The sequence below is a fragment of the Molothrus aeneus genome, chromosome 3 (assembly GCF_037042795.1).
Source record: "Molothrus aeneus isolate 106 chromosome 3, BPBGC_Maene_1.0, whole genome shotgun sequence".
Classification (NCBI taxonomy): Eukaryota; Metazoa; Chordata; class Aves; order Passeriformes; family Icteridae; genus Molothrus; species Molothrus aeneus.
In genome coordinates, this window is record NC_089648.1 from 34,903,583 (window position 1) to 34,917,292 (window position 13,710).

The window sequence follows — 13,710 nt, forward strand, 5'->3', positions numbered from 1 at the left end:
CATGCAGAAATGATACTTATATCTACATGGTCTTACTCTGAAAATTACATATGCATTCAGAGTCACATGTGACTTAATTTAGTGACATAATAAACACCAATTACTTCTTTTTCCTGCTCTGATGACAGTTAGACTAAGCTGTTTTCTTTTGTTCAAAAGAAATACTCTCCACATTAGAGTCATGTTACCTGTACAGAGCTATGGCTAAAGTGTAATTTAGACTGCAAAATACAGGACTTTTTTTTCAGATAATTGTATAGTACAGAAAAGGAAAAGAGCCAATACAGGTCTCCAGCTGATTCTCAGCTTACAAGAAATTATAGACTGCTTTTCCTCCTTTAGCTCAAAAGAAGTTTGAAGTAATATTGCTGAAGCTAATGGAGCTACAGTACTGTAAAAGTTTTCTTAAATAGCCAAAATTGAAGCTAAATACAGCATTTAGCCTTGTCAAACTCTAATGTTAAATGTGAGCTTCCAACCCAGTTCTCCTTACAAGCCACGACTTGCTGCCTGGTGGACCTACGAGATCAGCAGGGTCATTTACTGACCCCCTAGCTGGACACATCAGGCATTGCTGATCATTCAGCTTACAGCCTGGCTAATGTGGACATGGAGTCACAGGGAGATGTGGTGGCACTGTGGTGCTTATGGCAATCACCTGTGCTCAGATCGCTTCACCCCCAGCAGAACACAGAGCACATCCTCACTGAAGCATCCTGCAAGGTCCCTGCATTGCCCTGTGAGCCAATGCACCAAACACATCCTCCAGGAGACAGGGCAACAGCTGTTTGATGAAAAGAACAGTAGAGGTGAGTGCTGCCAGCTTTGACAGCTCAAAACTATTGTCCTTCCTCATTCAACTCATGGGACTGACCCCAAAGTCATGAGACTTGAGCAAAAACATATATGGCATATATACATATATAGTTCTTCCTTTTATTTTGGTTTGAATAATGCTATTTTGGTCCTTCTTATAGATACTCACACTCTCAAACTGGCTTCTCTTCTGTCCATTAAGCCTTTAAACCTTGAAGCAGTCATGCCATCTCATCAGGGCACTTCTGCTTCCTGCTCCCAGTCTTCCAGCCAGCTCTGCCCTTCTCAGTCTCAGCCTCACCCTTTCAGCAGAGCATCCAGAGGTCTGCCCCTCTGGTGGGTGGTGTACAGACTAAGGAACTTTATGTTCCTTATGTCCACCCTTTAGTCACAAACCACAGGGGACAAGAACAGAAACAGTGCAAACTGCTTTCCCAACCCTTCTTCAAAAAGAGGGCTGTTCCTGAAAGGTGGTGTGAGATACTAATTCCTGTTTGTCACTGCTTACTCAAGTCAGTGGCTTTTCCACAGGAGCTGGGGAGGCAGCCAGGGCAGGTTTCCCACAAGGAGTGACACCATTTACTGAAGAATCCTCAGGACTTAAGTAGTCACCTGGGTTGATTTTAAAAGGCCAGCATCTGGCTGATGCTGATCTGTGCTGGATGAACTTCTTGTCCTTTGGAAGCAGAAACTTCTACATGTGAAAAAATTTTGAGCTGAGATTTAGTCTCCAGTGGTGGTTCACTGAAATCCTCTTTTAGCTGTTAAAACTTATGCAGCCAACCTGATGTGTTACTGCAGCCAAACCCGACATCCAAGACCTTGAGGAGAAGAAGGAGGGGGAGAGAGGGAGGAAGCAAAACCAGATAGCAGACAAATGGAAAAGTGTGGATTTCCTTGCTAGAGGGGAAAAAAAAAAGAGAACACTGAAAATCAGATCTGCCATGTAAATTTGTGAGGAGTGCTTGACCTCTAGCAATTAATTTCAGATAATACTAAATGTTTTTTCAAGAATGGTTTTATACCTCAGTGATTCTATGCAAGGCATCCACCTTTGTGGCTATATCTCCCTTGAGGTTTCTTACCATTTGCTGTACAGTAGCCAGTAATACACCACATTTGCCCCCTGCTTGACATGACTTAAACCTCACATTTCTTAAAAGCAACTGGCTTTTGCTGTGGAATGATGCAGTTTTTGCCCTCTGTTCAACAAACCCAGCCACACACAGAGTTGTGATCTCATTCTGGAAAACTTCTGAAGGACAGTGGCCTTGTGCAGAGCAACAATCCTGAGTACCACATCAGTTTCTCACCACTTACTCAGTCCTCACCTCCCCACACTGGTTTCAAGGTGTTTTTCTGTTCCCTAAATAGTACAAAAACAGTTAGCATAGTTGTGATTTACAGTAATTAGCTTCTGGAAGGCTGAACAGTTCACTTGCTGGGAATGTCTTCCAAGTTAAAAAGACAATAGATGTATATGTTCGCTACGAGAAGAGGCAGTGGTCTCACAGTTATCTTCCCAGGTAACTTCAACCCGGGGCTTGGAAACTTTTAGGCTTTATCTCAGTTTTTCTCTGAAGCACCACAGAGTTTCATTCTCATTTAATCCACTGTGGATTTAGAATACCCAAGTTCTTGTGGCATTTTCTTTTCAAACACTGCGTTTCAATTCAGACCATTGGAGGCACAGGAGCAGAGGCCTTTAACATTGATGTGGATCCCTTACACTGTGACTATAGCAAGCTCCAAACTCTCATCTATTTAAAACATCTATTTATTTTTGAGTAGTTTTAAATAGATGAGAACTAAAGAGGAAGGGACCGTTTTGCTCTCAACACTGGCTTTTGCCTAGAATTGAGTACACGTAAAACCCTCCTGCTTCCCTCTCCGGCTGTGTAGCTGTGCCAAGAGCATTTAAGAGCAAAATCTCGTCAGTTTGGAGCCGGGGTCAGTGTCCTTAAAGCTTTGGAAAAGAGCAGAGGAGAGCCCTGGGAGGAGGACCTGAATTCCAAGCTGTTGGATTTGCAAACTGATTCTCTACAAAGTTTCTTGGAAAGAACTGGGACACATCAGCTTCTGAGTATTTTAAAAGATGTACCTTCGGGTTATTTTGTGAGCTTTGTTTTTTTTTTTTTTTTGTTTTTGTTTACACTGCTAAAGGGTGAGATTAGTGAAGACACGCTGGAGAAAAACGTGGGCAGTTTTGCTTATACATTAATTATGAGTATACAATTGTGGTTTGTATTTCATTCTTTACTAATACATACTGCCTTACGAACATAAAGAAAAACAAGGAACAATACAGTCCCTCCTAATCCTGCTAAGATTTCTGCTAAGAGCAACCTCTGGCTCTCATCAGGCTGAGATGGAGGGATGTGCTTACCTTAAACGTGTGTAAGCGCTTTTATCGAGTCCCCACCTACCGAGTGAAGCACGTATATTACGCTTTTGGGGCTCTAAGCCTCACCTCCATTGAAATACAGCAGAAAGGTTCAGCTGTTGCCGGAGCCCAGGTACGGGCGGCCGTGCGGGTCGGTCCCGGGCAGACGGCAGCTCGGCACTCGCGGGTCCCAGCAGGTATTTCCGAGGCTGGCTTAGCGGCGCACCCCGTGGAGCTCCGGACCCCGGGCCGCTCCCTGCCCTGTCCTGCCCGCGGTCACCTGGCCCGGCCGGGCCCCCTCCCGGCCCGGGAGCGCCCCTGACGTCAGGGCGGGCCCAGATTGGCTGCGCGGGGCCGGCACCGGGGCAGGGGCTCCCTCCGCCCGCCCCCTCCCCTCCGCACACGCTCACTCGCCGAGAAACTCTTAAAGAGGGGCTTGGGATCAGCCCGCACCGGCTCCGGGGCCGTTCCCTACACACGCAGGCAGACCCCTGGCAGCTCCGGCACCGAGACATCTGCTCTCCACTGCGACCACCCCCCTCCAGCAAACACCCTTCCCCTGCTGCTCCTCCTCCCTTCCCGCTCCGGCTCGCAGCTCGGCTTGCACCCGCCGCTTCCTTTCTTCCAACGATGTTTTCCTGCTCTACGGGGCGAAGTGTTTGCTGAACTTTCCCAACAGTTTGGGGGGCGGGCGGGAGGATCCTGAGGCTTTTTTCCTCCTCCGCCCCGCCCGGAGCAGGTTGGGGGGCAGCGAGCGGAGGGAGGGATCCGCGCCGCGGGCGCAGGTCGCACACACCCCCGCGTTCTTTGGAGGAGAGGAAACCCTTGCGCTACGGCTCCGCGAAGTTCGCCGGCTGTAGGGATTCCCGCTGTGGAAATGGGTCGGATCAGATGGGGCTTCCTCCTCCTCCTCGCTGCCTGGGCGCTTTTGTCACCAGGGCTCGCAGCTTCCGAAAAGGGCAGGCTAAGGAGGATCACGTACGTCCTGCAGCCCGGCCGGGGGAGCTCCTCTGGCAGCCGGCAGCAGCGCCCGACCCTCCTCGGGGGGGAGCAGCAGCAGCAGCAGCGCACGTTCAATGTGCAGCTGAACACGCGCTACGGCGGCGGCGGCGGCCCCCCGGAGCGGAGCCGGCGGATGAGCAAGCCGGGCAGCGCCGCCGTCCAGCTCCGCTTGGGCCCCGCCGGCCAGGTCCACCCCAACTCCGCCGCTCACGCCTCCTCCTTCGCCAAGCCGGCCCGCTTCAGCCCGCGGCTCAAGGCGCCGCCGGGCCCCCACGGCAACAGCAGCGCCGCCCTGCCCCTCCGCCAGAAGCACCAGCTGCCGCCGCTGCCGGGGTAAGGCGCCCTCCTGTCCCGCATGTCCCCCGCTCCAGCACCGCAGCTCCCGAGCACCGCCAGCATCCCCGTCGCGGCCGCTGTCGCCCCCTCGGGAGGGGGGAGAGGGCGGGGGGCTGTCCCGGGTCCGGGGGCACCGCGGTGTTACCTGCCCGGCCCCGGGCCCGGCGCCCCGGAACACCCGCGGCACGTGGGGCCGGGCGCGGGGCCGGCTCCCTTATCCCGGGAATCCGCGGCCGCCCCGGCCCGGCGTGAGGCGTCGAGTTCAGTCGGGAGGGTTCATTCTTCCCGCCTTTTGTCTCCCCGGCCCAGCGCCCGCCCCGCGGCCCGGCTCGGCACGGGGGCTGCCCCGCCGGACACTGGTCCTTGTTTGCTGTTCCCGCAGGGTCAATGTGTGCGGGGGGCAGTGCTGCCACGGCTGGAGCAAGGCCACGGGCTCCCAGCGCTGCATCAAACGTGAGTAGCCGTGCGGTCGGGGAGGGGCGTGGGGTAGGAGATGTGGTGGGACTCGAGGGGCCCAGGCTGGCACCTGGCGAGGTGGTGGGTGCTGGGATCGTCTGTGGGCAAAGAGGTGCTGGCTGAGCTACAGAACCCACGGGACAGATCTAACACTCTTTCCATCCTTAAATCCCTCCTTCCTAACCTTCACCTTTGCTGAAGGGTGAATAGTGGGTGTCTCTTGCGTTTATTTGTAGCACAGTGACATTTTTGGAGAGACCTTTGTGGAGGCTTTGTATGTGTGAGCATCCCCTCCCTATCAGTTCTTGTTTTTTAGGAGTCTTTAGAATGGAGGGGCTTAAGATGGTAAAGAATATACCAGAGGAGCACAGGTGGGGAGCAAGGAATTGCCATCTACCCACCCTGTCCCTTCACCAGTGTGACACATGAATGATCCTATGCTTACCACACGGAATTTTTGAAGCACTGAACAATGTGAAAGAAATGGGTTTGGTGACAGTAGAGTGATGTACTTTACTGGGATAACTAGAAACACAAAATAGGTGCATAAAATAACACTGATTGAGCCAATCCTGCTATGCTCCTGTTGTTCTTTCTAAGGGGAAAGCAGGAGAATTTCTGCTACTTTAGGCAAGACTCAGAATGATTGCAAATGGCTAAACTGGAGTGATGTCATGAGGTCAGGAAAGACTGGAAGGGCATAAGTCTTCAGGAAACTCCTGTGAGTATCAGTGAGATTGGGCAGATCTGGGAGTATTGCTGTAGTTCAGCAGGACAGATTGCTGTCCCTGAAAGAGCTGGAGTAAACACTGCTTTTTTTTTTTTTTTTTCCCCAATGGCTTTTGTCCCTGTGTGGGATTTTTCACAATAGGGAGCAATCACTTTTGTAATCCTGACTAAGGTCAAGTACCTTTGACCTGCATGGACCTGTTGCTAAGAAGCAAAGACTTTATGACAGTAGTTAAAGACAAAACTTCACCATTTCCCTACTAATTTAGACATGTATTTCAGATATGCTTCTAAATTAACATTTTCGACCACATGCTGCTGTGTTAGGTTAGTCACATTTGCTTAACACCTTACAAGTACTAGAATGTTTTCCTTCAGCTTACAGTGGTATTTTGAGGCTAACTGCAGAGCTTAATAAAAACCTACCTTATCTTAAAGACTAATAAAAAAAACCAAACCTCTTAGTAATTTCAGGACATTAAGTGAAAAATGTATTTTAGCTGTGCTATTGTCAACCAATTTTATTTTCACTATTTTGAACAAAACTCAAACAATGTTTTAGTTTTTTTCTTAATGTCTTTCTCTTCTTCTAGTAACTTTCATTTCCAGGCAATTTTTTGTTTGTACATTAGGTCATTTTCTTTGCTTTTTGTCCTTTATGCTTTGTCTTTTTCACTTCTCTGTTTATCACTTATCTTTTCTTTTTTATTGCCTTTTAATTTTAGAGTCTTCAGTAAGGACCAAGTCAGACAATTGGATTTTTATGTGATAGCTGTGTAGAATTTAATATAAATCCATTAATTACTTGGCTAGTTCTTACAGTTACTGGAGAAATGTAGTAACAAAGTTAAAAGAAAGAAAGGTGGGGGTATTTTCTCATTTTGTGCCTCTGATATTAGGTTCTCCTTAGCATTAAATATTTTTATTCCTTGCTCTGATGCTTCTCTAATTCCTCCTAGCAGTGGTATAATACACTTGGCTTGGATTTTCTCAGTTTCACCCCTCTCTTGGCAGGCCAAGGGAAGCACTGAATGTACTCAAGTTGTCTGTTTTGTAACTTAGGCAAACCATGAGATAGCATTGACTTGATTCAGCTCACAGTCATAAAAGCTAGATATCACCTTTTCTGGAAGCTCCTGATGTTCCTCTCAGAAGAAAAGAAAATCTATAACTGAACAACAGTTAACCCCTTTGTTTCCTGCAAAATTATGAGTGAGTTTTTAAAATTCAGATAGCAGGCTCTCTTGGTTTTGAGTGCTTATTGTAGCAGTGGATTAACTGTGCCACAGATGCTGGTACACCTGAGCTGACTTGATGCAAAGTTGGTTTGATTCTGTCAGGGTTTATTAGTTCAGGCTCAGTATCACTTTAATAAGCTATTTAGTCTCTAGGGCCAGATTTTATTCTTTTGCATGCTGCAAAGCCTGAGTTAATAAACCCCAGACCCATACTGGCTCTTTCCAGAGCCAACTTCCATTTGTCTGCATCGTGCTTCCAGAACCAGAGTGCTGAGAGCCAGCTCTGATCAGTGAGGTTTATTAGCTCAGGTGTAATCCCAGGCTGGAACAAGCAGCATGTGTTTCTGCTCTGCTGCACCTGTGTGAATAAGCCTGCCTGGAACCCTCAGAAAGAGGGGGTGAAGGGCAGAGGTCTGCTCTTGCAGCCAGGCTGCCTTCCCTTCCCTTTGCCTTGCTGGGTGGTGTTTGCCAGCCCTGCTTTCTTATGCGGGAGGCTCTGGCTGCCATTCCCTTTGGGTGACTTCTGTCCCCGCAGTCTGGCTGGGAGCAGTGGCAGCCACGTCCCTTTTCCCTCAGTAGCAGCAACAGGAGGTGTTTGAAATGTCTCTGTGCAGGTCAGAGGGCAGCATCTGGATGGAGGAGGCAAGGGAACTTTGTAAGTACTTTTATTTAAACTTTAGTCTGAAGCTAAACTGCCTGTTGTGTTTACATTTGTTCATGTTCTCTTGGAAGCCTGACAGTCCTCAGAAGGTGAACTTCTGTCTTTCTGTGAACTGTATGAGAGTGCCTACCATATCCAATTTAGACATTTAGGGTTTTCCCCCCTCTGTCCCTAATATTTCAGTTTTATGTTGTAAAGTGTTAAGAACTTTTTTCGAACTCAGAGTGACTTAAATGATGAAGAGCTGCATCATTCTAATTAAAAAGATGAGATGATAACACTCAGCGTTAGAAGTATTCAGAATTGCTTTACGCTGGGCGTATGATGCCTAACAATCAAAACCAACCTTTTTGAAGCTTTCAGAACATCTACCTTTGGGTAAAGACAAAGGTGGGAAAAACTGAACCACAACAGTAAGCATCTTGGAAAGTCAGAAGCACGTGAAAGGGTTTAGGACAAGGATTGTCTTCCAGTCATAGTTATCATAGGTTATAATCTGTGCAAGTGCAGTAATGAGATACCACTGAGGCTTGGAGACACCATGTTTTGTTAGTACTTGTTGCATAACAGAGCTTTTTAGAAACATTAATTAGCTCTGTAAAATGTCTCTAAGGCAAGTAAAGCTTAGAGAGTGGGGGTTTTATTATTTCATTTATGGAAATTAAACCATAGGTTAAATGTGGTCTTAGACAAGTTATAACAACTGCCAGGAAGGCCTGTGCTGGAAATCAGGAGTTCCCACCACCCAAATGGGTGTTTATCCTGTAGAAATCTGTTGTCTCCGACTTCGCTACTTACTACTAAACTTCTCTTAGTTAAAACTACAAAATTTGCTCTTCTGCTTGTTCTGGTTTTGTTTGCTTAATGGTACAAGGAGCTGTTTTTCATGTTGGGAATGTAAGAGAAAATTGCATATTGTATGGAGAATCTGATATCTTAAAAAGATAAATGAGAAGTACCACCTTGTAGTTGTAAAATGTATAATGTGTTTTGTCTGGAGTATTAATAGCAGTTGTTTTTGAGTGATCTCAATGTAAACTGGATGTTTAAAAAAATGGGGAGAGCCTGCAGTGTTCAATGGCATGAGTTCCTTACTGCAATGGTGTAAGAAAGGCTCATAGGGCAAGAGGTGAGGAAGTGGGTTATGGAGGAACACATTCAGAATAAATTTCCTATAGAGAGATAAATTGCTGTCTATGTAGAACCCAGGTGTGCCATCACTGTCAATTAAGATTAAAAGGGTATTAAGTCTTTCTTAGCTGAAGGTGTTGTGTTTGCATGCATATATTCCATGCATAGGGCTAGTACTTTGGTGTTGGAACTGGACTGAATTCTATGAGTTTGATCATGAGCTGTCTGTGCTTGGGCACTTTGGGAAGGTTATCAGAAAATAAGAAAGCAGTCTGTTGGCTTTTTCTTTGTATTACAAGATTATCTTGAAAATTCTCTTTTAAGGAAGACTGCCTGACTCAATGTTGAATAAAGACTTACACAGGTTTAATTTATTTTTCAGAATAAGAAAATACACAACAGTAGATACTTGCTGCTGTAGAGGCAGGAGACTAGAAAGCTGTGTGAATACTTGCCCTGAGGAGGGGTCCCCTTTGTTCAGTTTCTGAATCTGCTTGGCCTCTGCCTGTGCACTGCTGTTCAATTTGAGCCACCTCCTCCCTGAAGTTCCAGAGCTGCAGTTCTAGCTGTGGCTGAGTAAGCATGCTCCAGCTTTGTATCTCCTTCAGGACATGGCACCTGACAGTGTGACCAGGGGCTCCAGATCACCTGGATGGAGTGTGCCCTAAGTTGCTTCCAGCTTGTGCTTCTGAATTTCTTGGGGAAGGCGAGGGAAAGATTGCATGCTTAGGTCTTGTCCTGGAATAGGGTTAGGATCCAGGCCTGGAAACTTAGAAATATACGTGAGTCCTCCAGTTTAGATGTAAAACTCTGGATCACTAAACATTTTAGTATGAGTTGCTTGGAATCTCTTTTTCTGCCTTCAGTTCAGCTCTTAGAAAGGGGTATCCAGGAGAGCTGTACTTTTCATCAAAGGAACCAAGTACTTCAAATGTTTGCAGCTGTGCTTCTTGGTGGTTTTCTGGTCACAACTGGTTCCTGAGGCTTGTGCTTAATCAGTTTTGTGGCTTTGAGTTTTACCAAGTTCTGTTTATTTACATTGTGTATACAAAGCCTAACTATAACATACTGTCCCAAAATGTTGTTTCTTCTCATTCTAAGACCATCATCTCAGTAAAAGCAATATCAATCTCCTTCAAATTATGTCTAAATCAAAATTTAATATCTGAGTTTTAAAGAGATAAGCTACTTTGACCCATGTGACTGACCTATACATTAGTCCTTTTTGATCTATCTATCCTTTGATGTGGTTTTTAAGCAATTCAGAGTTGAAAAACTGAAAGTTTGAGAAGCTTGTTTTGCCTTTGTGTGCTTGCTACTGTAATATGTAAATAAAACTTTTGAATTTCATGTACAGGAAATGGGCTTTCATAGTGGGAAAGTGCTTGTTAGGCCTTGGTAGTAATTCTTCTCTGCTTTATTTTTCACTTACTGCCCTTGGGAAGGGGATAGAATGACAAGGTCCAAATTCTGGTAGTCTTTGTACATTAGCATTAGCAAGCAGCATGGAGCTGATCTATAGACAAAACCCTTTGGATTTGATGACCTGAGGCCCAGGGCATGTGTGTTTCAGGGCTTAGTGTTTTATTTTGGGCAAGGTGTAGTCCAGTCTTGTGGAATGAACACCAGTATGAGGCTGAAATACATTAGGTGCATTCTTGGAGTGCTCATGTTTGAGTTTTGCTTTTTATTATTTAGACATATTTTTTTCTTTGCATCTTAAAAGAAATAGAGTGCACACACCTGTAGATGTTCCCACAACACAAACCGAACCTCTCTAAGTGCAGTTGGTATGACAGCTTCAGGAGAGGCTGACCCAAACCAGCAGTAATGCAGACTTTGAGCACAGTCTCTGTCTCCTGGCCATGGTTGGCAGCCAACCTCCTGCCTGTGAGACCAGGCTGTAAAAGAGCTGTGAGAAATGGGGGAGCTATTAGCTGCTGCCTGCTCTACACATGACCATGCCATGGTGCCATTCCCTCATTTTGGTGTGGAAACTTAAGTCCACAATTTGTATGAAGTGAAACCTACCCAGCCTTCTCTTTGTGAGACACCGGGGACTTTACTGGAAACAAGCTCATAATGTACATGGTCTGTTTCATACAAATGCTACAAGTGTGTGCAGAATTAAGACAGAACAAAAAAAAAAAAAAAAGAGAACCTTAAAATAAACTTGTCAAGATGTTGTGCTCTCACACTGGAGCAGATGGCAGATTGATAGTGAACTTGTTCAGCTCATTGCAGCAGTTATCATTAACAAAAGAAGCAGGACCTGCAGTAAAATTGTGGTAAATCTACAGTGGATAAAAAGTCCTGAACACTTCCCTTCTTAATAGAGAATCAGGAGGAACACAGAAAACAGAGGTGGTTTTGTTTTATTTTGTTTCCCTCCCTTTCAGTTTGTTGGCTGTTTGTTTTCAGTGTGTAACTTGGAAGTGGAGCAGAAAGCTGTGTATGAGCCAGGGAAAGCCATGTTTCATCCCTCAGTTGTGCACTGCCTGGTTCTGCACGTGTGTAGGAACAAAATGATATATTGACAGAGAAGTGATGCTTTGATACTCACAGTAGTAGTCTTACAGCTCTCTCCTTACAGCCACTCTTCCTGAGCATGGAGAAGGGAAGAGCTGGAAGGGAGCATGCTCCCATCTCCTTCCTGTCCTGCAAAGTGGCTTTGTGTTTGGGATCAGTGAGCCTCCCAACCTTGGGAAAAGCAGGGCTGTAGTGAGGTATGGGGTTCTGCTCTCTGTGAGGCCTGGAGAAAATGCAGCCTTGACCACTAAGGGCTGCTTGTGCCAACTGATCCTGCCTTAAAGGATGCTTGGATTGCCTGGGAGCTTTAGGATTTGTAGAGGGTAGATGAAAAGGGGCACACACCTCCCTAAACTGTCTCCCTGTTCAAACTCTGGAGTAGTGTGTGTTAACAGGTTATTGATGGTTTGGGTGGCCAAATCAGTCCATGCTCTGTAACTGATATGTTAGTTGTTGGACTGATGTTGGGCTGGGTTTGAGGTTTCTTTCTTTAGTTGGCTTTTTGTTCTGCCTTTAAAAGCAGCAGTACTTGTGTAGCCTAATTTATTCCTAGAAAATAGACCTTGTGCATTGACTAAAGAAAGCAAGCAAATCTTTAGCGTTTCTCCACATCCGTGACTGCACACACAGGGGGAAGAAGCATTTTACATTTAGTAAGGGCAAGATGTTCATTTAAATACAGAGCTAAAAATAGGTCTGCTTGGGCATGTTCTTTTTTTTTTTTTTTTTGTGAAGTGCAGATAGTAATCCCTGCATGTGGGAAATTGTTTTGTGTTTTATGGCAAGATTTGGTTTTTTTTATAATTGAGGTCAGGTTTTTATTATCCCTAGATGGCAGTTGAGGCCTGGTATTTCAGAGAAGTTCAACAGAATTGTGCACTCTTATTGAGAATTGGTTGAATTTAGGGAAAACTTCCTTGTACTTACTGGTTTGCTACTCTGCTGTAATTAATAATTTTTTCTCTAGTCTTTCTCTTTTTTGTAACACTTCAGTTGTCTAAATCCTGCATCCAGTTAAATACTTCCAGTTGCTTTTTTTACTGACCTTGTCTTAGTTTGTTCAGTTTCTTGCAAATTTATGATGAAGGATTTTGTAACAAAATAAGTAATTGCTGTACTGAGAAATGTGAAGAGAATTAAAAAGGATTGCATACTGGAGTGTAAACCACTCACGCAGCAAAAACAGCGTGTAACATGTGAATCTGCTGGTTTCTTGGCTTAGTCCATTCTGTAATGAATAATTTTCATTTTTATTTGTGGGCACTGGAATGATAAAGGGATTTGTAGCATGTGCAATGTTTGTCTTGTCAGAATATGCATAGTTATGATCTCCTATAATTAAATACTTTAAAATGCCTCTCAGATTGTACAGTCTTAAATATTTATATTATATAAACTCCAGTAAACACAACATGAATGAAAATGCCAAGTATGAAAACAGTGTGTTATATTCTTTTGCTGATAGAATAATGCATCCTTTTGCTGAAGTTAAGCTTTTGAAGTATTTGAATAGAGTTGCTATTCAATTCTGCTGAGTCTTGACATTCAGAGATTATACTATGGAGATACATAGAATATAATATTAGTAGAGTACATTATATTGCCATTAGGTTAAGAGAGAAACTGGTCTTTTGTGTGTTTGTTTTAAAAGAAATATGTATGCTAAAAGCATTGTTTTTTGTTTCCCTCCCTTCCTGGAGGTCATGTTTACATGCCATTGTGGGAATGAATCTGATGGTTTGAAGTGGACAGCAAAGAATTCCAACACGTGCTTTCATTTGAAATATATTTAGGGAAAGAATTCCTTAATACCATATAGTTATGATAAAAACAAGTTCCTGTGTAGAAAGACACAGATGGTTGCAATACTACCTCCATTAGTAGTGTAGAGGTCACACAGGTTTTCTGCAGTTAATGTAATTTCTTAGGATTGTATAAAAGTAATTTAAGCTTTTTTTTTTTTTTAATAACATGGTTTTACAACAAGCTTGTATGAGCCTTGGTTGCTAATTCCTCTCTCCTTCATTCTCAATGAATGTTTAGAATTATTGGATATGTTTCTGGTAAACTTTTCAATTTTGGAAACCTCTTTTGTGTGAGATGCCCAGATAGAGAACTAGATCCCCAGAAAAGCATTAGCTTCAGTGAACTTTTGGGTTTCTAGAAGCCAGTTGCATCCTCAGTCCTGACAATGACTTGATACTTAAAAGGGTATCCAGAGTAAAAGCAAATAATTAAGTGGTGAGCTAAGCAGCAGGGTAGTTCAGAGAACAGGAAATTCTAAAAAAACATTGCTCTTCTTCAGGATGTCAGCACCACATTCAGATTTTTCTGAGGCAAACTGAAATATGCCTCTTTGCTTTCAGAACCCACAACTTTTTGCGTTCCAAGGAAAGCACTTCACTGCTTTTCTTCTGGAATCGCTGGGG

At 44.6% G+C, this 13,710-nt stretch overlaps 1 protein-coding gene across 4 annotated transcripts in view; it reads left to right on the forward strand.

Annotated features, from left to right (window-relative positions):
• The first annotated feature begins 4,022 nt into the window (after positions 1 to 4,022).
• LTBP1 (latent transforming growth factor beta binding protein 1) overlaps positions 4,023 to 13,710 on the forward strand; it is a 188,097-nt gene continuing 178,409 nt past the window's right edge. For 3 of the 4 annotated variants that reach the window (XM_066546651.1, XM_066546650.1, XM_066546652.1), the window contains exon 1: positions 4,941 to 4,990. Coding sequence is in view for 1 of the 4 variants with exons in the window: in XM_066546655.1 (XP_066402752.1) it covers positions 4,077 to 4,534; positions 4,920 to 4,990 (529 nt within the window). In the remaining 3 variants the exon portion in view is untranslated. Of the gene's footprint in view, positions 4,535 to 4,919; positions 4,991 to 13,710 lie in introns of those variants that run through there. The other variant, XM_066546655.1, reaches the window with a different exon arrangement.